Source organism: Megascapheus bottae, chromosome 11 (assembly GCF_031878675.1).
Source record: "Megascapheus bottae isolate mThoBot1 chromosome 11, mThoBot2.hap1, whole genome shotgun sequence".
Taxonomy (NCBI): Eukaryota; Metazoa; Chordata; class Mammalia; order Rodentia; family Geomyidae; genus Megascapheus; species Megascapheus bottae.
In genome coordinates this window covers 63,174,450-63,198,763 of record NC_143519.1, presented here as the reverse complement: position 1 = coordinate 63,198,763, position 24,314 = coordinate 63,174,450, and the positions used below count along the sequence as shown (strand labels likewise).

At 40.3% G+C, this 24,314-nt stretch overlaps 1 protein-coding gene across 1 annotated transcript in view; it reads right to left on the bottom strand.

Moving 5' to 3' along the window:
• Positions 1–17,516, bottom strand: part of LOC150057274 (uncharacterized) — a gene marked incomplete at its 5' end in the record, with an annotated part of 37,025 nt that extends 19,509 nt beyond the window's left edge. Inside the window, 6 exons of the mRNA XM_090341817.1 lie at positions 2,518–2,585; positions 6,619–6,756; positions 8,633–8,739; positions 13,323–13,496; positions 13,683–13,797; positions 17,128–17,516. Coding sequence (XP_090197943.1) covers positions 2,518–2,585; positions 6,619–6,756; positions 8,633–8,739; positions 13,323–13,496; positions 13,683–13,797; positions 17,128–17,516 — 991 coding nt within the window. The remainder of the gene's footprint in view (positions 1–2,517; positions 2,586–6,618; positions 6,757–8,632; positions 8,740–13,322; positions 13,497–13,682; positions 13,798–17,127) is intronic.
• Between the last annotated feature and the right edge of the window lie 6,798 nt (positions 17,517–24,314).

The following is a 24,314-nucleotide window of genomic DNA, read 5'->3' as shown; positions in this document are numbered from 1 at the left end:
TCTTAAAGAATCTGTGTGGAGCTGCCAGGAGTTTGGCCTAGTGGTAAAGTGCTTGCTTAGCATGTACGAAGACCAGGATTCAATTCCTCAGTACCACATACACAGAAAAAGCCACAAGTGGTGCTGTGGCTCATGTAGTAGAGCTCTAGCCTTGAGAAAGCCCAAGGACAGTGCTCAGACTCAGAGTTTTAGCCCAGTAGCCTTCTTGTACACCAACAATACACAAACAGAAGGAGAAATCAAGAAAATGATCCCATTTGCAATAGCCCCCAAAAGAATAAAATACTTAGGAATTAACCAAACATGTAAAGGAATTATTTAATGAAAAATATAAAAGCCTAATGAAAGAAATTAAAGAGGATACCAGGAAATAGAGAGACATCCCATGTTCAAGGGTAGGGAGAATCAATATAGTGAAAATGGCCATACTGCCAAAATTAATATACAAATTCAATGCAATCCCCATCAAAATCCCAAAGACATTCTTTAGGGAAATAGAAGATATAATCCAAAGATTCATATGGAACAAGAAAAGACCTAGAATAGCCAAAACAATTCTAGGCAAAAAGAGCAATGCTGGTGGTATTACAATACCAGACTTCAAACTCTACTATAGAGCCATAATAACAAAAATTGCTTGGTATTGGCACAAAAACAGACCAGAAGATCAGTGGAACAGAATAGAAGATCCAGAAATAGAACCACATACATATAGGCATCTTGTATTTGACAAAGGAGCCAAAGATATACAGTGGAACAAACACAGCCTATTCTATTATTATTGTTGGCAAAACTGGGCAGCCACATGCAGAAAACTAAAAATTGACGCTAGCCTTTCGCCCTGCACAAGCAATAACTCAAAATGGATCAAAGACCTCAATGTCAGACCAGAAACGGTGAAACTGCTACATGATAAAGTAGGAGAGACACTGGAACTCATAGGCACAGACAAAACCTTCCTAATAGAATCCCAGGATCACAATAGATTGGAGAGAGACTCGATAATTGAGACTACCTAAAAATAAGAAGTTTCTGCACCGATAAAAGCATAGTCACAAAAGTAGACAGACAGCCAACCAAATGGGAAAAGATATTTACCAATAATATATCAGACAAATGTTTAATATCCAGTATCTACAGGGAATTCAAGAAACTAATCCCCCCCCCCAAACCCAATCACTAAACGGGCAAGGGAACTAAAGAGAGACTTATCCAAAGAAGAGGCTAAAATGGCAGAAAAACATATGAGAAAATGTTCATCATCCATGGTCATAAAGGAAATGCACATAAAAACAACCCTACGATATCAGCTTATGCCAATTAGAATGGCCAATATTCTGAATTCAGACAACAACAAATGCTGGTGGGGTTGTGGAGAAAAAGGAACCCTACTGTACTGCCGGTGGGAATGTAAACCAGTACAGCCACTGTGGAAGGCAGTTTGGAAGTTTCTTAAAAAACTGAAAATGGACCCTCCCTACCATCCAGCCATACCACTCCTGGGCATCTATCCTGAACATTGTAACCCAGGATATGTATGATAAGGACACCTGCTCAGCCATGTTCATCTCTATACTCTTCACAATAGCCAAGTGATGGAAACAACCTAGATGCCCTACTGCAGATGAATGGATACAAAAAATGATATATATACATATATATATGTATATATATGTATATATATGTATATATATGTATATATATGTATATATATATATACAATGGAATTCTACATAGCCATCAGACAAGATAAAATAATGGCATTCGCAGGGAAGTGGATGAATCTAGAGCAAATCATGTTGAGTGAGACAAGTCAAGACCAAAGGACCAAAGGGGCATGGTATCTTTAATATGTGGCTATTAGATTCAAACAGTACAAAAGCAATGACTCAATATTTGGGTACTCAATGTTATGGACATGGTATTGGAGATACAAACATAACTATATGGACATAAAAATATACGATGGGCTATATACTCTATAGACATAATGTTACATTATAGATTCATATGTATCTATGACATACAAATCCTCAGCTTAATTTTAATTATGTTCTAAAATCTATGTGCCAGTGATTGTATATAGTGATTCCCTTCTTGAATGTCATGTCAAACATGACATTTGAGATATGATGTAAAAACCAATGTTAATAAAATCTTTAAAAAAAAAGAATCGCAGAAACAATGTAGTAGTATCTCAATGGAAAGATTAGATCACACATGGGGCATGGTATGTAAGCATACATTTAATTTTTTATTGTATACTAGTTTTAACTCACTGATGAGCTTTTGATCCACTGACAGAAACAGAGCAACTTGAGTTACACCTGTAGTGATCATAATGCAAATTTCATTAATTTTGTGAATTTTCTTAGTTATTTTATGAATAACTCTAGACTATTAAAAATTGAAAAAATGCTGTTGACATATTTTAACTATTCTCCAATTTAAAATTTCATGCTTTAATTTTCTTATTTATGATGTGTCTTAAGAGCAATTCATTCCTAGATATCTTACCTTCAATTTGATTTTGTTTTTCTAAGTATTTGATTTCTTCCTCTTCATAATTCGAAAATATGTGCTTACTGCCATATACAAAAAAGGATAGTTACAATTTTAAATCCACATATAATACATTTGACATATGCATGAATTCTCTTTTGCTGTTTGCTGGTACTAGAGTTTGAATTCAGTGCCTCTCGTTTGTTTGGCTTAATTGTTTGGCTGAGGCTTTACCGTTTAAGCCACACATTTGGTCCAGAATTTTTTTTGCCAGTTCTAGACTTGAGCCTAGGGGCTGGGAACTGTCCTTGGGCTTTCTCAAGGCTAGAGCTCTACCATTTGAGCCACAGCACCACTTCTGGCTTTTTTCTACGTATGTGGTACCAAGGAATCAAACCCAGGTCTTCATGCATGCTAGGCAGGCACTCTTTGGTCCAGATTTTTTTTTTTTGCCAGTCCTGAGCTTGGGCTCAGGGCCTGATCACTGTCCTTGAACTTTCTCAGGGCTAGAGCTCTACCACTTGAGCCTCAGCACCACTTCTGGCTTTTTTCTATGTATGTGGGACCAAGGAATTGAACCGGGGTCTTCATGCACGCTAGGCAAGCACTCTACCTCTAAGCCAAACTCCCAGCCCCTGGTCCAGATTTTTGATGGTTATTCTGAAGGTATAGTCTTGTGGATTTTTGGCCTGAAATGACTTTGAACCAAGACGCTCTGTTACTCAGCACCTGAAGATTATAGGTGTAATTCACTGGCACCTGGATCCAACTACCTAAATTGTGAAGAAAACTTCAGACAATAAAGAAGGTACTCTTTAGAATTATAGCTTTAAAGCTTTCCATTGTGCATAGGTACCACATTTTTTGGATACACACATCTATTATTGGGTATCTGGGCTGTTTCCATAACTTGGCTATTGTGATTAATGCAGCAATGAACATGAACGTGCAAGTGTCTTTATGGTATCCTGGCTTGTGGTGTGTTTGATAGATGTGCAGGAGTATTGTGGCTGGGTTGCCAGCATAATTTCTTAATGCTGGGTTTCTAAAGGTTTGGGATTACCAAATAAACCCTACATGTATTTCTCTCCAGTCTAACATTCTAGTATTCTAAGTACCAGAAGATTGTAAGTGGGGTGAGGAGCGTAGCCTAGTGGTAGAGTGCTCACCAAGCGTGCATGAAGCCCTAGGTTTGATTCCTTGGTACCACATACTCAGAAAAAGCCAGAAGTGGCATTGTGGCTCAAGTGGCAGAGCGCTAGCCTTGAGCAAAAAGTGTCCAATGACAGTGCTCAGGCCCTGAGTTCATGCACCAGGACTGAAAAAAAAAGACTGTAAGCTCTGATTTTATTTAGCAGCTATTTTATTCATTGTGACTTGTAAGGCAGAGCAAAGCAGTTTTTATTACTATATAAACTCCCTAAGTCAGATCAATTGATGCTCTTTCACACTAGATACAGAAACTAATGAATTCCAAGATTAGCCTTCAAATAGAACTCTTGCTCCCCAGCTCTGAATTAGCAGATCCTTGCTAGAGTAATATTTGATCTCCAAATGTTATCTCAACAGATTTTCAAAGAATAAACCATTCTTGGCAACTGGAAATGATGAGAGAGAATGGGGTTTAATTTCAATAAACCCAACTAGAGCCAGAGAATTATGTTTAATGGCTTCCTGGTGAGATAAAAAATTCAAAAATCTCCTGCAAAATGGAAACAGATTCAAACAGCTTGGCAGACTCTCATTATTATATATTTTTTGAAAAAGTCACTTGAATTGCTAATCAAAAGTTGGCATTCTTCGCCAGGAAGGAAGACAGCAACTTCTACAAGTTGAGGGAACATTCTACATAGGATGTATACAGGTGGAGCATCAAAGAAGAAAGGAAACTGTCTTCTCTTCCTGGAACACTGTTGGAACCTCTTATATGCTTTAGAATGGAACATGGGAGAATTTGCAATGAGGCTAATCTAGGAGCCTCCAATACCAAAGCAGAGTGCTGTGGCGTTGGAAATGTTTGAGCTTTAAGAAATGTGCTTGATGCTGGGAGTTTGGCCTAGTGGTAGAGTGCTTGCCTAGCATGCATGAAGACCTGGTTCGATTCCTTGATACCACATACATGGAAAAAGCCGAAGTGGTGCTGTGGTTCAAGTGGTAGAGCTCTAGCCTTGAAAAAGCCCAAGGACAGTGCTCAGACCCTGAGTTCAAGGCCCAGGGCTGGCAAAACAAAAAAAAAGTGCTTGAAACTGGGTCCAGCGGCTCAGACCTGCAATTCTAGCTACTCAGGAAACTGAGATCTGAGGATCAAGGTTCAAAGACAGCGCAGGCAAGAAAGTTCATGCGACTCTTATTTCCAACTAACTACCAGAAAACTGGTAGCTCAAGTGGCCTTGAGCTGAAGGGCTCAGGGACAGTGCCCAGGCCTAGAATTCTAGCCCAGTGACCAACAAAAGTGCTTGTGATATTAAAACAAACAAAACAAAACAAAATTTGTATCTTTTATGCCTGTGTATTACTATAAAAACTTAGGGCTTTGGGTCAGTAAGAAGAAGCTAGTAGGAAAGGATTATTAGAGAACTCCAGTAAAGGCTTCTGTAAATACAGCAACGCAGAGGCAGAATCTACCTACACAATGACTCAATGACTCTCATGTTCTCATCTTTGGCTGACTTGTGAGAGATGACTGATTCCCCTGAATTTAAAGAAAACCTTAAGTTCTTAAGAATCCAAGGAGCAGGGCTTTCAAAGGTAACAATATTTATTGGTAAACTGAATATTTCAGGACTCAAAGAGCAAATTAGAAAACTCAAAGATTTGACAATATTTGTAGCTCATGTGTAATTATAGTTAGGATAAAATAGAAATTTCTGCGGTTATAAGAACTAAACACCAGTGGTTCACACCTTGTCTCTCTACTCTGCTCTTATTTGCAATGCACCTCTCTCATTTAGATTTGTTGCCTAAGCTTCAAGGCTCTTCTAATCTCACTTTAAACATGTGATTGTTCTGCCAATCTTTACTCCTATCATTACACCTATCATGATATTTTCATCCTAACTAAACCTCCCAGGAGGCCGAGATTGGAGAAACATGGAAAATTCATGAGATTTATCTCCACTAAACTAACAATAGAAACGGAAATAGAGCTGCGGCTCAAGTGGTAGGGCACTAGCTTTGAGCAAAGCAGCAGTTTAGGCCCTGAGTACAAGCCCCAGGACTTGTGCGTGCATGTGCACACATACAAGAGTAAGGCCTTACCATATAGGATGAGGCTAAATGAAAGCACCTCCAGATATGGAAATAAGAGCTTTATCTTGTATGATTGTTGTTCTTAATGTACTATGTTATTTCTCTTCTCTCTTTTGTTGTCCCTTGGTTATTCTCATATTGTTATAGTATCTTACCTTGTAATCTGGTATATTGTATATACGCTTATTTATTTGAAATAGGAAAGGGAAGGGGGAAAACAAGATGAGGGAAATGGGGACAAAAAACATGAGAAGGGGTATCGATAGGTGGAAGTAATGCATCTTCTGTCTGGCGAATATGACTGTAACCCCTCTATTAATTACAATAAAAATAAATTAATTTTTTTTAAAAAATGAGTAAGGGCCTTAAAATTCCAAGAGTAGGGGCTAGGAGTTTGGCCTAGAGGTAGAGTGCTTGCCTACTGTGCACGAAGACCCAGGTTTGATTCCTCAGTACCAGTACATAGAAAAAAGCCGGTAGTGTGCTGAGGCTCAAGTGGTAGAGCTCTAGCCTTGAGAAAGTCCAAGGACAGTGCTCAGGCCCTGAGCTCAAGCCCAGGACTGGCAAAAAAGTTTCCAAAAGTAGGGGAGGAGGTTGGAACTCAGTAGAACACTGGCCTGGTATATGTAAGGCTCTGGATTCCATCCCTATCACTGCTAAAACATAGCTGGAAGCTAAGTAATAGTATATCCACTGCCACTTCTAACTAGTCTATCATTTTGCTCTGTTTCTGCTTCATGAAGTGAACTCACTTCCATTCCCAAGCTTCCTAAACAAGGAAATCTCGCATGGTGTATAAAGTGTAAAAGTTGTCATTATTTTGAACAGCCATCTCTTGTCACCTAGCATTTTAATGCAAACACTTACACTTTACAGCGACCTTCCAAAGCGTAACGTTGTGCCGTCCACAGGTGGGCGTCTTGAAAACAGGGATCAACACCTCTGTCAAGAAGAAGCTTAATCATAGGGGCTGACTCGCACCTTACAGCATACATGAGGGTGTTTCTACAATAGCAGAGAAGAGTGCATCTTTAAGTACCAGAATGAAGCAATTCAACAAGTCCATTTGATTTTTTTTGTGTCATAAGGCTTGAGCTCTGGGCCTGGGCACTGTCCCTGAGCTCTTCAGCTCAAGGCTATCACCCACCCTACCCCTTCTTGTTTTCTAGTCATTAACTGAAGATAAGAGTCTCATGGTCCTTAGTGCCTGGGCTGGCTTTGAACCAGGATCCTCAGATCTCAGCCTCCTGAGTAGTTAGTATTACAGTGTTATAGGCATGAGCCTCTGGTGCCTGGCTAATCAATTTTTTTACAAGTGTTCATATTTTCCCTCTTTGTGAAGTAATGATTTTCTTACACACATAAGTATCTTGGAAACTCAAGTGTTCGTATTTGTAAATGATCTTGAGAAATAGAAAATAAACCCAAAGTATTGTGTCCCACTGAAGACGATAGCATAGAATTCCTTATTTAATATCTTTTAGTGGACAATAATATGCTAATGTTCATCTGAAGTCGGCAATCATTTCGATGAAACAGTGTCCATTTTTCTCTAATATAAAGCAATACTCATAGTCACCTAAGTTTAAGTAAGAAAGAACCATCTGCATGATTAAAACATGGTAAAAGCAATAGTAGAATTAATAAAACTCAGAATGGTGATATTCATAGTATAATAATTTTGGTGATGCTGATAACCATATGAACTGCCCTGAACTAAATGCTGTATAAATCTTCTTACAATTACCCTGCAAGTATAATGCCTTCCTGTTCATATATGTATGAAGGTATATTTAGTGACAGGTAATATTCTCACTAACATGCATGCAATTAGCAAGTGGAAAAGTTAGGAATAAAATTCAATTTTGTGTGAATCTAAAGCTTTGATCCTTTCTGTATTTGTCCTCATTAAAGTTTATCTGGTTAAGGGACTTTGTATTTTATTTGTTCACTCATCATAAAATCAACACATCAAAAATGGAAAAAAAAACAGGCCCCATTTGGTAATAATATGACAATAGTATGTAGTTATAAAAAGCAATATTCTTCAAATAAAGCAATTTAATGAGGGGCCAGGAGTTTCGCCTAGTGGTTAAAGTGCTTGCCTAGCATGCATGAAGACCCGGGTTCGATTCCTCGGTACCACATACATAGAAAAAAGCCAGAAGTGGTACTGAGCTCTAGCCTTAAGAAAGTCCAAAGTCCAAGGACAGTGCTCAGGCCCTGAGCTTAAGCCCAGGACTGGCAAAAAAAAAGGCAATTTAATGAGTTATCCAGCCAATTACAACTTTGCAACTACTGTTTGTGCTTAAGACTCTTGAATCTGGGTGCAGTGGTTCACGCCTACTCAGGAGGCTGAGATCTGAGGATTGAGGTTCAAAGCCAGGCTGGACACTAAAGTCCATGAGACTCTTATCTCCAATTAACCACTAGAAAAATGGAAGTGGTGCTGTGGCTCCAGTGGTAGGGCGGTAGCCTTGAGTTGAGGAGCTCAGGGACAGTGTCCAGGCCCAGAGTTCAAGCCCCACGACTGACAAAAAAAAAAAAAGAAAGAAAAAATTCATTGTGGATCCAAAATTAAACCAATATGATTTCAAATCACATAAAATGAATGTGTACAAGATTGTAGGAATGGCAAAATTACAAATAACAAACATCAGCCAACATCTGATGGGGTGGTAAATGTTATTTTGTACTATTCTTTGATTTGCTTATTACAAATAATTGATTCTATTCCTTACTGAAGACTAATGCGATACTGTCACTATGTACTAGTATGATTTAACCTTCTTCCTCTCAATATACTCTTATTGCCTTGAGAGATTGTTACTACTACAGAACTCCACTAAAGATTTTAACTGACAAAGACAATAGACCATACCTTTGAAATCTGTCAAATGCATTAATATTTGCTCCATTATTTATTAAAAATTCTGCTATAGTCTCTTTGTTCTCTTTTAGAGCAAATAGAAGTGGTGTAAGTCCTTCCTATAAGACAAAAAAATTGATAATTACGAAAGTATGTATTTCTCAACTAAAGTGAAAATTTTAAGACCATAGCTACTTAACAAATAATACCCAGAGTAAAGTGTAGTTTTATCATCTCTGCTGCTCTTATTTGCAGTGCCCCTCTCTTGTCTCTCTTGTCACACAAACCTCAGTGGCTGTTCTAATCTCACTTTAAGCATGCATTTTTTATTTCTATCATTGTACCTCGCAGGATATTTTCATCCTATCCAAACCAAGAACTTCTTTTATATTTACTTCTTTTATTTTACCTTTTTTTGCCAGTCCCAGGGCTTGAACTCAGGGCCTGAGCCCTGTCCTTGGGCTTTCTCAAAACTAAAGTTCTACCTCTTGAGCCACAGCACCACTTCCAGCTTTTTCCTTGTATGTGATATCAAGGAATTGAACCTGGGTCTTCGTGCATGCTAGGCAAGCACTCTAGCATTAGGCCAAACTCCCGGTCCCCAAGATTTTTTCTTTTCTTTTTGTCAGTCCTGGGGCTTAGACTCAGTGCCTGGGCACTGTCCTTGGGCTTTCTCAAGACTAGTGCTCTTCCACTGAGCCATAGCGCCACCTCTGGCTTTTTCTGTATATGTGGTACTGAGAAATTGAACCCAGCCAGGGCTTCATGAATGCTAGGCAAGCACTCTACCTCTAGGCCATGCTCCCAGCCCCCTGCCCTCTCCCCCCGCCCCTCCCAAGAACTTCTTAAGGGCAAAGCCTGGTTCTTTTTTTTTTTCTGCCAGTCCAAGTGTTTGAACTCAGGGCCTGGGCACTGTCCTTGAGCACTTTTGCTCAAAGCTAACACTCTGCCACTTGAGCCGCAGCGCCACTTATGGCTTTTCCTTTGTTTGTAGTACCGAGGAATGGAATCCAGGGTTTCGTGCATGCTAGACAAGTATTCTACCACTAGGCCACATTCCTGGCCGAAAGCTAGATCTTTGTTTTAAAACCTAGTACTCAGAAACACCATAAGAAGTTTTTGTAATATTTAGTAAAATGGATGAGCAAAATTTTCATACTTTTATCGGGATTTTTAAAATATATATTCCAAAGAATATTTACTGTCACTAACATACTGAGCTCCAACAAAAAAACTGCATGATCAGATAATTTAAGAAATATGATGAAATTATATGATGAATCATTAATTAAATCTCTTTGATTTTGCTTAATTATTATGAGACATGCTTTCTGTGACAAGCAGTGTTTCATGAAGGAAGATTATTTTATTTATTGTGTTAAGTCTCCAGTACTAATACTAGGCTTTGGCTTGAAATTAGTCTTTAAGGAAACGGTCTCTGAATTAATGAAATAAACGTCAAAGAAATTACTGTTTTTTAGCAAATAACTTGTGTGTTCTATTACAAGAAGATTCTTGCCCTAGCAATTGAAAGGCTTAATACAAAATTTCATTCACACTTTGATGACAATCCCGTGACTCAGATGCACACTGTGTTTGTTTTCTATTCTGTTTCACAACAGGGTATTACTATGTAAGCCAGGCAGCCTGACGGTCTGGGAATATAGGCGTGCACAAACACACCCAGCTTATCTATTCATTTTAGTTCAGTGTTATTCTTGCTGTACTTTAATTACTTGAGTTATTTTTACTTTTGTTGTTGTTGGTTGTAGGACTGGAACTCTGGGTCTGGGTGCTGTTCCTGAGCTCTTCAACTCAAGGCTAGCACTCTATCACTTTGCTCCACAGCATTATTTCTGGTTTTCTGGTGGTTAATTGGAGATAAGAGTCTCACAGACTTCTGTGCCTGGGCTGGCTTTGAACTGTGATCCTCAAATCTCCGCCTCCTGAGTAGCTAGGATTATAGGTGTGAGCCACTGATGCCCAGCTCAAGTTATTTTCACTTCATCCAAAAATTAAAACATCAGCTTTATCGATGAAAACTCTAAGACTGATCTAAAAGCATTATCAAAGACAACAAATGACTTGCATTATGAAGGGACACTGTTGAAGGTAAGAAAATATGCAAACTGTCCAGCACTAATAGAGAAGAACTTAGTAAATTTTATAACTATTCCAATGGGAATACCACTATTGACAGAATAAAGAGAACAAGTTTAAACTATAAAAGTATCTAAGTTCTAAAATTCAACACCATGTCTAAGAGTATAGACACACCCCTAAGTTAACATAATTTTGAAATATATATCTGAATACACTAAAATATGAACTATAGCTTCAATAAGAACTGAAAACCTTAAATTTATATAAGCAAAGATGTCTCCCCAAAATGTTAGTAAATAGATGTCCAGCTAAAAATGGAAATACCTTCTTTACAGTCACTCATCAATCAAATGGACTTAAAGGAGACTGAGTATATAGATATTTTACCATCACTAGGGCTTGCCCTCACAGCCTGAGCACTGTCTGTTAATGTTTATTTTTATTTGTCTTTTTTATTAAGCAGTTGTACAAAGAAGTTGTCATGAATACGGTGCATCTTGATCAATGTCATCCTTTTCAATATTCTCACCTCTTCCCTCCAACCCACTCCTCCCCTTACTCTGCCTCATTTTATAGGATATACATTGAATTCTTGACTGCATCCGCCCCTTCTTTTCCTCTTCATTTGTCCATTAATGTTTTTGCTCAGGTCTAACACTCTGTCACTTGAACCACTGCTCCACGTCTAACATTTTTTGAGATTCATTGGAGATAAGAGTCTCACAGTAAGCTGGGTGTGAATCCAGACCTTCAGATCTCAGCATCTTAATTAGGTAGAATTATAGGTGTCGGCCATAAGCTCCTGGCAGGATACTATTGTTTTAAGCTAGGGAAATAGTGTATGTTCCATCTTTATTGTTTTAGTAGAAGATTCTTCTTCCAGTGGTGTTGAAAGTGCATATTCATATAAGACACAAGGAGCCCAGTCCTCCCATCTTCTCCAGGCTTTGAATCCATGTTGTGTTAGAGCTCCATTTAATGCTCTCTCCCAAAAGCTACAAACTCTGGATCCTTAGTGTAAAGTTCCAATAGCCTCATCCTTTCTCAGTGTCCTCTTTGGAAAGGCCATTGCTCTCATACATCTGATCACTACTCTGCTCAGACCACCAATCGCCTCTCCACTGGTATCATCCTGCTCATATCCAGCCACCTGGTTTCATAGGCAACGTGGTACTCCACAGCCTCCTCTATGGAGGACAGGTGCTTAAGCTGCCTGATGGGCCTTTCTGAAATTCTGAGCTTGAAGAGTGGTGACATGGAAGATGACAACAAAAAAAGACAAGAAGAAGGCCAAGCTGTGGCGATGCCTACGTCCAAGGCTCAAACTCCTCACAGTGCTCACCTCAGTACCACCAATTTTCACCCCGCCAGGCATCTTCATTAAATAACTGAATAGAGATAGTCCTCGGGACATAGCTCTGTGCATGCCTAGTATGTATTTGGCCCTGGGTTCCATCTCCAGCAAAGAAAGAAAGGAAGCAAGAGGAGAGAGGGAAAGAAGTGAGGAAGGGGGGGGGGTGAGAAGGAAAGAGAGGAGAGAGAAAGACAGAAAGTGACAACAAAAAGAACAAAAAGGAAGGGAAGAAGAAAGGAAGGAAAAAGGGAGGGAGGGAAAAAGGGAGGGAGGGAAGGAGGAAGGAAAGAAGGAAGGAAATGAAAAATGGATGCTATTCTTAAAGAACAAGTTGATATTTCCTGTGGCCTCTTTTCATGGAATACAAAATAGACACATCGAGGATACACTGAGTCACGTCCTTCTCTTTATCTCTGCTGGGCTTGCATTTGTCAATGGGAGCATACAAAACAAGATGCGTATGTAATATTTTCCTTAGTTCATATTGTTTTACAGAAACACTATCTCCAAAATGAAATTAAAAATAAAAACACGTAGTAGTGACTTAAGAATCCTTCCAGCACTTGACAATTTATGCTCTATTTGTATTGATCTCCGGTGTGTTACGTAAATGGATGAGTTACACAGGACCACTGAAGCATAATTATTCAGACTTCCTGTCTATGTTCTTACTAATGTCATAGATTTGTTTTTACAACTGCCCAGTTGTTACAAAAGGGTTTAGTAAACTTGATAGACACACTGAAATCATGCTTTTGTTATGATGCATTTTTAACAAAGCCAAGGTACATTTCACAGAAGATTTACCTTCAAAAAATTCAGTGATACTAAATATATACATATATGTCTGGAGGCATAAAAGAAAGATGTAGGGCCAGGTGTTTGGCCTAGTGGTAAGAGTTCTTGCCTAGCATACATGAAGACCCGGGTTTGATTCCTCAGTACCACATACATAGAAAAAGGCAGAAGTGGTGCTGTGGCTCAAGTGGTAGAGCTCTAGCTTTGAGAAAACCCAAGGACAGTGCTCAGGCCCTGAGCTCAAGCCCACCACTGACAAAAAAAAAGAGAGAGAGAGAAAGCTGTACTCTCCAATACATTTTTCAAAGTACAAATATAGGAAGCACTTCAAAATATTTCCATTCAACAGACACTTGAGTTCATAAGCACCAAAATGTGACCCCGTGTAGGGTACCATTTAAACACAGGCACTTTAAATATTTTCAATGAAAATTAGGTTACCTATACCTCATTTTTTATCTCTAGATATGCATTATACTCTAGCAATTTGACAACCATTGGCTTCCATTCCCAAAAGATAGCATAGAAGAGGGCAGTGTAACCCTTATGGTCCTTCATGTTTGGGTCGGCCCCATATTCCAGGAGCACAGTCAAACACTGCAGCCTCCGGGCTTGTACACTCTGTAAGGGAATAGAACAAGAAACATCATCAGATCGAGAGCTCCAGAAAAACGCAGATTTCATGGGTGAGTTATCGTTAAGACGATAGTTACAGCTAAATACTTATGCTTAAAGAAGATTAATTCACTTTTACTCTAAGCATTTCAATCAAACCTATCTCACGCTGAAATACGTTGGGTAGCCGACCTTAATTAGAGGTGTGTAACCACAGCTGTCCCGGATATTTATATCACACCCCTTTTCCAGGAGGAAAGTAATTAGATCTGGGTTCCCATACCAAGAGGCAAAATGCAGAGCAGTCCTGAGGAGAGGAAAGAGTTGCAATAAAGTTTTAGAGTAGTGTCTCAAATACACAATTACGCATGTAAGTATCAAGATTACATTGAAAGTAATTCCTCTGCCTTTTTTTTTTTTGTCCATGATGGGGTTTGAACTCTGGGCCTGGGTGCTGTCTCTGAGCTCTTCAGGTCAAGGTTAGTGCTCTACTTGAGCCATAGCACCACTTACAGTTTTCTGGTGGTTAACTGGGGACAAGAATCTCACAAATTTTTTGTGCCCCAGCTGGCTTTGAAACTTGATCCTCAGATCTCTGCCTCCTGAGTAGTTGGGATTACAGGTGTGAACCACTGGTACCTGGCTCCTCAGCCTTTTAAGCAAACATTCCACTTGGTCCTGAAGAATGGGACTTACTATCTAATGTCCCACTACAATAAATAAAGTGCAGTCTATTTTTGATACATTTTGGTATTGGAGATAGAACACATGGGCTCCCTCACCTGAAGCAGTTGACATTGGGATGTATTGCCAGTCCAGAGAAGTGTATTTGAATAAAAAGTTTTTAACCTTTGCTTTTCACTCACATTGTGTTTAAATCCCTCTGTTACTTACTAGCTATCTTTTATCATTCTATACTTCAATTTGTCACCCATAAAATAAGAATCAAAACTAGTACTTTTCTCTGGAGACATTACTGTGATGCGTCAGTAAGACTCTATGCAAATTTTTTGAATAAGTGCATGAACAACTTAACGCAGTAAATATTAGAATTAATATCATTGCTGCTTTTCAACAAAGAGCAAATAACGGCATGCACGGAGACAATGAACAATTTTGCACATGAAGTTGAACAGATTTGTTGACTACAGTTGACTAATGTTTTTACTCAACACAAAAAGCAAGATAAAATTACAGCTTTGAAAAGGGTGAAAACTCAGGACTAGCTTCTCAGGAGGCTGAAATCTCAGGGTTGGGGTTTGAAGCCAGACCTGGTAGGAAAATCCACAAGACTCTTCATTTGTTATTGTAAAGTTGCTCTACAGAATGTTGCTATACAGAATGTTAAAGTTACATGAATCAGGTAATGAGTACAATTCTTTCTGAACCATGTCTCCCCTTCCAGCACTCTCTGCTGGTTTTCTCCCTCCCATCCCCACTCACAAGTTATGCAGTTCATTTTCCACACTGTCTATTGAGTATCACTGTTGTATTTTTTTACCCTGTTTCTCCTCTTATTGCCCTCTTTTACCCTCCCAAATACAAACTAACAAACAAAAGGAAAAGAAAAATAGCATGTCCTTTAAAACTACAAAAAAAAAAAAAGAAAAAAACAATAGTCAGAAGTGGAGCTGTAGCTCAAGTGGTAGAGTGCTAGCCTTAAGGAAAAAAAAAAAACATTAGGGACTGCGCCCAAATGCAGAGTCCTAGCACCAGGACTGGCACACACAAAAAAAGTAAAACTGCCAGGTTCATTTTCCTCTATGTGAGGAAGTGACTAAAGTGAAAAAAAAAGTGCTTGCAGAGATCAGAAGGTTTTCCAGCAAATCTTATTCTTTTAAAAAAAAAGTTGGCTGATCAAAATTATACTGAATCATCCTTTATAAAAACTGTATAAACTATGGAATGAACAAGTATATGAGGAATAGAGATACAGTGAGAATGGAAAAGGTCAATAAAAATCTAGTCTATGCTATAATTAATTTGAAACAGAACCAGGAGGAATATGGGCAAAAGATGAGGAGAAGAAGAAAAGAAAATTAAGAGGCATACATCCATGATGATAAGGATGAGAAGAAGAAAGAAAAGAAATGAGACTAAGAAAGGGGGAAAATGATGAGAATCCATACTTCTACCCAAAGAAATTTCCTTGTAAGGCATGTCAGTAAAGAGTAAACATGCATGGGTATGTACTGATATATAAATGTTTTTGAAGATTATGTAATGTCAGGAAATAAGAATGACACATTATTCTGAAGCTTTCCCTCCTTATTGAATTACAAATGGAACACTAAAACCAAGCATTAGTGTGAAATTCTAAATTGGTTCAAGAGTCAATTTCAAAGCAAAAAAAAATGTACTGAAAGTGTCTATGCATTGATATCTATTAACAACTATATGTGATAGGCCCTAATGATTCTTTATCAACAGTGCTGGTAAATGCAGGGGACTGAGTTTAACCAAGCATGTAGTTTTCATCTTCCACAAAGCTCACCAGCCCAATAACCAAAGGCATTCAGGTGCACAAGAGCAAGGACAGGCTTGCCCTGGCTGGAGCAACACCCTCCCCCCCTCCACACACAATGGTTCAAAACTTAAAGTGTACTAGATACAAGAAATCTCTGTGGTTTAGCATACTGTCAATCAGCAGATACATTTACACTAAATCTTATGCCCAGGAAGCTCCAGTGCAGGAGAGGATCTTTCTGGGTGTGCTCATAGTTGGTAAGTCGCTGGGGTCCCCTGAGAAAGTGCAAGGTAAGACCTGTCCAATGTCAGCTAGACTGAAGGAAGCCCTACAGTCTTTCACAAACAAATATAATATATAAGTCTATTATATTGACAAGCTCTGAAGCTCTCTTGGTCATTGTGAAGCCATGCTGGTGAGAACGAGTGGCCAGTGCCAATTACCTTCATCTCAAAGGGCTTTCTGGGCTTGAAAGCCAGCAAAATACATGCTCATGAGGAATACTGTCAGCTGGAAGATACAGTTGGCTCAGAGCTGCCTGGCAGACAAACAAGTAGAGGAAGGCCAGGTGCGGTAGCTCACGTCTGTAATCCTAGCTACTCTAGAGGCTGAGGTCTGAGGATCATGGTTCAAAGCCAGACCAGGCACTAAAGTCCCCGAGAGTCTTCAACTAACCACCAGAAAACCAGAAGTGGCTCTGTAGCTCAAGTGGTAGAGTGCTAGCCTTAAGCTGAAGAGCTCAGGGACAGGGTCCAGGCCCAGAGTTTAAGCCCCACAACAACAGAGCAGAGGAAAAGGAAGAGAGGAGGAGAATGAGGAAGCCCGTTTTTCTGCTTCAGATTTCCTTTTTCCGTTGAAGACCAAACACATGTCCATGTCTACTGGTGGGAATCATCCTGAACGTTACTGGATAATGTTACCTTTCCTACCAGAGCCATGACAAGATCTGGAAGTAAAGGAGTTGCTCAGTCACTGAATGATGGTGCCGAAAGACTTGGTCTTGTTTGGCTGTCTTGCTCCTAGGGGTGCCACACCTCTCCAAGGTGTGCAGGTGACAGCCTGCGTCCGGCACAGGCCTCCTCCCTTCTCTCCTTCCCCCCATCCTCCCCTCCTCCCGGCCCTCCGTCCCGCCCGCCCCACGCCCAGGGCCCCTCCCCAAGCCCTGGGTACCTCCTCTTGCGCTCCCTGTAGTTCACGTCGAAGCCTGCAGCCAGGTATCTCTCGATGTGGGCGATGTCCCCGCGGACGGCCGCCCAGTGGAACATGTCATCCGAATGCGGTTTGTAGGAGAGCTTGTACAGTTCCTGGGACTTGGCCTCACGCGACCCCGGGGGGGCATCGCAGAAGCCCAGGGGCGTCCTGACTTTAGCCCCAAAGCCAAAGAACTTCCTCATGGGACGCTGCCACCCCGGCCACGTCCTCCCCGCACCGTGGTCTCCCCTGGAGCCTCCGAACGACACCGGGCCGAGTCCCTCCAGGGATCCTCCACCCAGCAGCCGGGCGCAGAATCGGTTGGCCTCGGGGGCCCGTGGTTGCCACGCAACGCTGGTCAACGCATCTCCAGCCCGGGCCACCCGGGCTTCCCCGGGGCGGGGGGGGCCAAGGTGCCCGGCAGCCACACCGCGGGCCAGGGCCTGTGGCCTCCACCCAGTGAAAGCCAAGCTGCCTGTGCACCACGGGCTCGCGGCTTCCAGTTTGTACTTGCCGCACAAGCCGGTGGCCGAAGGCCCGTGGCCAGCTCAACCATCACACAAGGGTCCCCGAGCCCCACCACTCTGACCTGACAGGCTGGGAGGCCGGCAGCCGGGGACTGTGTGTATACCACGAACCCACTCCAAGAGCTTGGCCTTCAGATCCCTCAGGTAAAGTGCATTATATATCACCAAGATGGATGTTTTTGCTGGTTAACCTTTTTCCTTCCTTCCCTCCCTCCCCATCTTCAGTCCTCCCCCTGCCGCCCTCCCCCCAACCCCTTTCTCTGCTGGAGATGAAAATCATGGCCTTGTGCCTGCTGGGAATATGCTACTGTTGAACTCTTACGTCTCCAGTCCCCGACTTTTATCTCTCATAGAGCAAGATTAGCTTCAGGCACATATTTTTCTATCACAGGCAGATATTCAAATACCAAAAAAAAAAGAAAGCCCTTAAATATTCTGGGCTTTATTTAATTTAGGAGACATGGTGTTCTGAAGGTAATACGAATATTATTTACATACTACATGAAATTAAGAAACATGTGAAAGATATGTAAGAAACATGTGTATTCAGTAATTGTTCTTATTCAGGAGGCTGAGATCTAACGATCGTGGTTCAGTCAGCTCAGGCAGGACCATCTGTGAGACTCTTGCCTTCCATTAATCAGCAAATAATTGGAGTGGAATTATGGCTCAAGTGATAGAGCACCAGCCTTGAGTGAAAAAGCTAGAGTGAGCACTCAGGTCCTGAGTTCAAGCCCAGTACTGGAACAATAAATAAATAATAAGTAAATAAAAATGATGGACCAATACAAATAAGGATTCAAAAGATGCAATTAAGAAGATGGGAATAGTAAGCAATAAAATTTTGTGAAAGGGGCCTGGAGTTTGACCTAGTGGTAGAGTGCTTGCTTAGCATGCACAAAGACCTGGGTTCCATTCCTTGGAACCACATACACAGAAAAAGCCAGAAGTGGTGCTGTGGCTCAAGTGGTAGAGCATTAGCCTTGAGCAAAAACTGTCCAATCCCTGAGTTCAACCTCAAGATTGGGGAAAAAAATCACCAATAAAATATTGTGAAAAGTAACTCTAGGCCGGGAGTTTGGCCTAGTGGTAGAGTGCTTGCCTAGCATGCACAAAGACCCGGGTTCGATTCCTTGGTACCACATACATAGAAAAAAGCCAGAAGTGGTGCTGTGGCTCAAGTGGTAGAGCCCTAGCCTTGAGAAAAACCCAAGAACAGTGCTCAGGCCCTGAGCTCAAGCAAAAAAAAAAAAAGAAAATAAAGATTCCTGTTAAAAGAAAAGAAAAGTAACTCTATTCAGGAGTAACTAGTTCATGCTCTGGAAATCCCCTGTTATTGTTTCTTAAAGCTTATACTCAATATTAAAATCCTTTATGAACTATCTATGAAATACATCCCTGAAGGATTAAGAAGTCATTGGAAGTCTGTTCAGTCATTGATGTTAATACTCACACCTTACAGCTTCCAGCTCTAAGTTACAAGATCCATACTTAAACTACTTACATTCAAATTTGTGAAGAGTCTCTGTCACATGTATCCATGGTCTATATTAAGTAACTTCATGTAAGAATGAAATGAATCCCACAATATATGCTTTTTCATTCTTGTTCATGAAACACATTTAATCAGATGATCCTTGAAGTTCCATTTATATAGGTCTCATGATCATAGTTAGGTCACTTCAGGAGCATCCAGCACATCTTGTTAGGGAAGCTAGTACAAGACTCAGACTTGGCATTTTAAAAGACATTTAGGGTAACCCTTTTATAAGTAGACACAGAGCAGAATGATTGTCTCACATCTCAAAACATGGACCATAATTTGAAAGCAACTATAAAGTTGAGATCTGTATACTCAAGATGATTGTAGTTTTGAATAAGCCATTGCCTCTATAATTTCATAATAAAGAAGCAAATGACTTCCTCACCCAGTTTTCTTTCCCCCTTCCTTCCCTCCTTCCTTTCTTCCTTCATATTTCCTCCCTTCTTCCCTCCCACCCCCTTTTCTCTCTGACAGTGCTAGGGGATTGAACTCATGGCCTGTGCATGCTAGGAAAGCACTTACTATTCAGCTTTACACCTGCAGGCCCAGGGTTTATTTCTGATATAGTATTATTAGCTTCAAGCACACATTTTCCTTCTATGATAGACAGACATTCAAATCTGAAAAATTAGGAGAGATGGTCCTATTATAGTAATAAAAGGGGCCAGGAATGTGGCCTAGTGTTAGAGTGCTTGCCTAGCAAGCACAAAGCCCTGGGTTCCATTCCTCAATACCCACATAACACAGAAAAAGCCAAAAGTGGTGCTGCGGCTCAAGCCTTGAGAAAGCCCAAGGACGGTGCCCAGGCCCTGAGTTCAAGCCCCAAGACTGGCAAAAAAAAAAAAAAAAGAAATTGTCTTTCAAGGGACCCATAAATCTCCAGTTTAAACTGAGTCTTCAGCTCTAGTACTGGTAGCTTGGCCCTGTAATTTTAGTTAATCAGGAGCCTGAGATTTAATGGTTACAGATAAAAGTCAACCCAATAAGAACATTCTGTAAGACGCTTATCTCCTATTAACCAGAGAAAAGCTAGAAGTGAAGCTATTGCTCAAGGGGTCGAATGCCTGAAGTAAGGCCTGAGTTCATGTTCCTGTACCCACAAAACAAACAAAAAAAACCTTCTGCATCTTCAAACCAACCTGTAAATTATTTCATGTTGTGGAAAACTAAATTACTTGTCTATTAGCATAGTTATTGCACTAAAAGAAATGATTGCATTTCTCCCCACTGGGAACCTGCTTCTATCAGGATAGTCTCCTAAAAGTAAAATTGTAGTTGTATTTCCTATTATGCCTAAAGGGAAATAAATGTACTCTGCTTTCTGACACAAGTTCCTGCCATCACACACCTAAACCACAGCAGGCTGACATTTTGAGATTTAACGGGCAGCATAGGCCCATAGGAGATATCTATTCCTCTATTTCTTTCCGTTTTTCCAACCTGTAGGGATTTGTGGCTTACTCTGGAACTTTTTAAAATCCAGTCTCTGTGCAGACACCAGCGAAGAAACACAGACCGAAATCGTGAAAGATGGATTTAGGAAAGAATGTGTGCCCAGTGGTAAAAGTCCAACAAGTCAGTGGCCTCAGCGCTTGGCACAGAGATAGGGACAATGCTCATGAAGACTCAAAACTCACGGCACTTCACAGTCCTGGGAAGCCCACAGCTCTGCAGCAGAGCCCAGGAGCGTGGCGCCTGCGCACTGGTGGGAGGGTGGTACACGGCTGTGCGGGAGAGGAGGCTGTAATGCACTGACAGTCCGCACGTAGAGAAATAGCACCAAAATTACCCATCAGTGTTCTACTACACTGTCATTAAATTCATTCTGTCAATAATGTTCATATTATATGCGAAGCACTGGGAATATAAAAAGGGATGAGTTTTACAGCCAGGCTTGAGGTCAACACCAAACACACACAAAATAATTACCAAAGAGGGTGAAAATAAATTCTTAGGAATTACCAACAGGGCAAGAAACTAGACTATTTCGCACTTCCCTTGTATGCTCTTCCCATGCTTTGTTTCCACATTCCCATCTCTGAATTCTTCAAGTTCCTCATTTCATTGTAAAAAATAAATACCCTTTTTTTCACACATACACACACATTAGTTTTGCATACTATAGTCTTTTAAAGTTGGTTATATGACTCTTCTGCAATTTCCCTCTTAATATTGTTTATAAAATTAAAATTTTAATGAACAGCAAGTGTTACAATGATTTCGTTTCTGCATTAATGAGAAGAACATTTCCAATAACTTCAAAATATTTTTATTATCTCATTTAAAAATAATTAGTTTCTCTCAATATAAAAATAATGCAGGGGTCGGGAGCATGGCCTAGTGATAGAATGCTTGCCTAGCATGCACGAAGCCCTGGGTTTGATTCCTCAGTACCTCATACAGAGTAAAAGCCAGAAGTGATGCTGTGGCTCAAGTGGTAAAGCACTATCCTTTAGAAAGTCCAAGGATAGTGCCCAGGTCCTGAGTCCAAGCCCCAGGACTGGCAAAAGAAAAAAAAGTAAAAGAAATGCAAGCCATTATAGAAAATAATAATTAAAAAATATCAAAATAAGTAAAATTACAAGGAAGCAAGCACATAAGTAAGCAATCCGGAAAGAAGGATGGAAGGAAAGAAAAGAGGGAAGGAAGAAAGATTTCAAATGGTTAATCATTACTCCCTCATCCAGTAATACAGCTAAACATTTTAGGTGTCTCTGCACTACTCAATTAACAAGAAAAATATCACAGGTTAGGTTAAAAACTTAGTTCCTACAATAAAATCCCTCTCCACATAAGTTAATAAAAAATATAGTTTCTCACACCTGTAAAATATTTCATGATATGCCATAATTGTTTCAATTTACTGAATATTAACATTGTTTCCAAATATCTGTGTGCCTCTCTATTTCCCTAGGATAAATTACCTTAGGACTATTTTGAAGCTTCTGATACAGTTTCTAACTCTGTCTTTAAGAGACTCTGCATTCATGTCTATTCCCAGGGAAGTTTACAATACCACTTCCACCACACTCCTGGCCCGAAAGTGTATTTCTTTATTCTCCCTTGGAATCAATGCTTATCATAATGAAGCCACTCTATATAATTAATGTCTGCAAGTTAAAATTTTTAAAAAGAATTGAAATCCACTAGGGAAGCTTGGTTTTGTTCTATTTTTAATATTAGCATCAAGATTTAAATGGTATTTCCTTTTTCCTTTTCTTTTCTCTTCCCCTCCCTCCCATAGGATCTTGTGATATCACTCATTGTTCTTCAGCTCATGGGCTTAAGCAATCTTTCTGCCTTAGCCTCCACAGTAGCTAGGACTACAGACATGTGCTATGGCACCTGTCTTAAATCACATTTCTTGACACCCTCCTAAATGAGGAGACATGTAGCACTTTTGTCATTTCTTTCCTCTCTACAAATGCCATTTAACTTATACTTCATAATTATATTAGCTAAGTGTTAAATTCTACTTTCACTGAGCAGCCTGAAAAGCTCTAAAGTTTGAGTCAGCTTCCCAGTAGATTCCAGATTTTCAAACCAACGTTTTGTTCCTCCAAGGAAAGAGAAGAGTATATTTTGCTGGTCCTTTCTAAGAAGATCATTCTGCTGTACTTACACGCAGAGGTAAAGACAGCTTTGCTGTCACTGGTATTTACTATTTGCTGCATAGTGTTGCTGAGAATTGATTTGTTTTTCTGTGCAGATAGTTTTTTCCCCTCCTATTTTAGAATATGTTCTTTAAATCTCTGATTCTTTCCTTTTCCACTATTCTGTTCACTCTTGGGCAATATTGGTATTTCTCAGATATACTTTATCAAACTATTTTTTCCAATTACAAATTTGATTTCCTGCCCTTTCTATTCCCAGATTCTTTCTATTCCCAGATAAAATTGAATTGTATTACACATTTTAGCTTCCTTCATTTTTATATATTATGCTCTTACTTTTTTCATGTTGGTCTATGATTTCTGCCTCTCAGACAACAGAATTCTGTGACCTCGTGAAACTCACTGAAGCCAGATATTTATATATTCTGTGTTTTTCCTTTAATAAGTTTTAACTCCTATTTTTCTGAGTGAAAAAAATATATGTGTGTGTTTCCAGGCTAACTGATACTCTTTTTCCGTAGCTCCGTGCTGATATGCTGGTTTGTTCTCCACTTGTGGCTGCCCTTCTCCCCCTCTCCCTCCTTCCCTTCTGGTTTGAAGTCAGGCTCTCACATATGTTACAAAAGCATTCTACAGGATGGATTAGATCCCTGGCTCTTTTCTACTTTATCTCTCTGCTGGGCCTGCTCTGGAACTTTCCCCCTCTCAAGTAGCTGGGATGACAGGCACCTGTCCCGACACCTGACTCCATGCCGTCATGTGCCATGTAGACACTGATTGACCCATTCATTCTCCAGACAGAGCCCGAAGTGATCTTGGGCTGGCTGGGCTTGGCATCAGGGCCTCAGGCTTGCTATGGCCGGCTCGCCACTGCGCCAGCCACTCCCACAATCCGTTCTGGCGTTAGCTATGCTTTGGAAAGGGTCTTCTTGCATTTACGCTGGCGCCAGTGCCATTGCACTTCCTGTGTAGCTGGGTGACAGCCTCCTATCAGCCCAGGGGAGTGACTCTCTCCATCTCTTTGTGTCTCGATCTTTTTGTAATTCAACCTCTGCCTCCCAGGTGGAGAGGATTACAGGCATACATCGCCACATTTGATTCTGAAGCGATTTCTTGACGAGGTCTCCAAGTACGGAAACTCGAGTTCACCCTGCGGTAGTGACACTCATGTTACTCCTTCATTCAGAGGCTCGCCTCCTCCTTAAAATACACCCTTGAAGCTCTGAGCTAAGATACACGTCTACCATTCCTCAGTGTCCACCATGAGAGAGGAATATTGCCATTTTATATTTTTCTTTAGCTTGCTTTTGTTATTTCTGTAAACTGCAACAAGAAAGGAAATGAATACTTTCTATACAAGAAGAGGAAAAATGATTTCCACGAAACTAACCTGATACCTGAATAAAAATGTATCAAAAGAATACTTTTTAAAAAAAAAATTGGTACTAGTATTTCAACCCAGGGCCTCAGATTTGGCAGGCT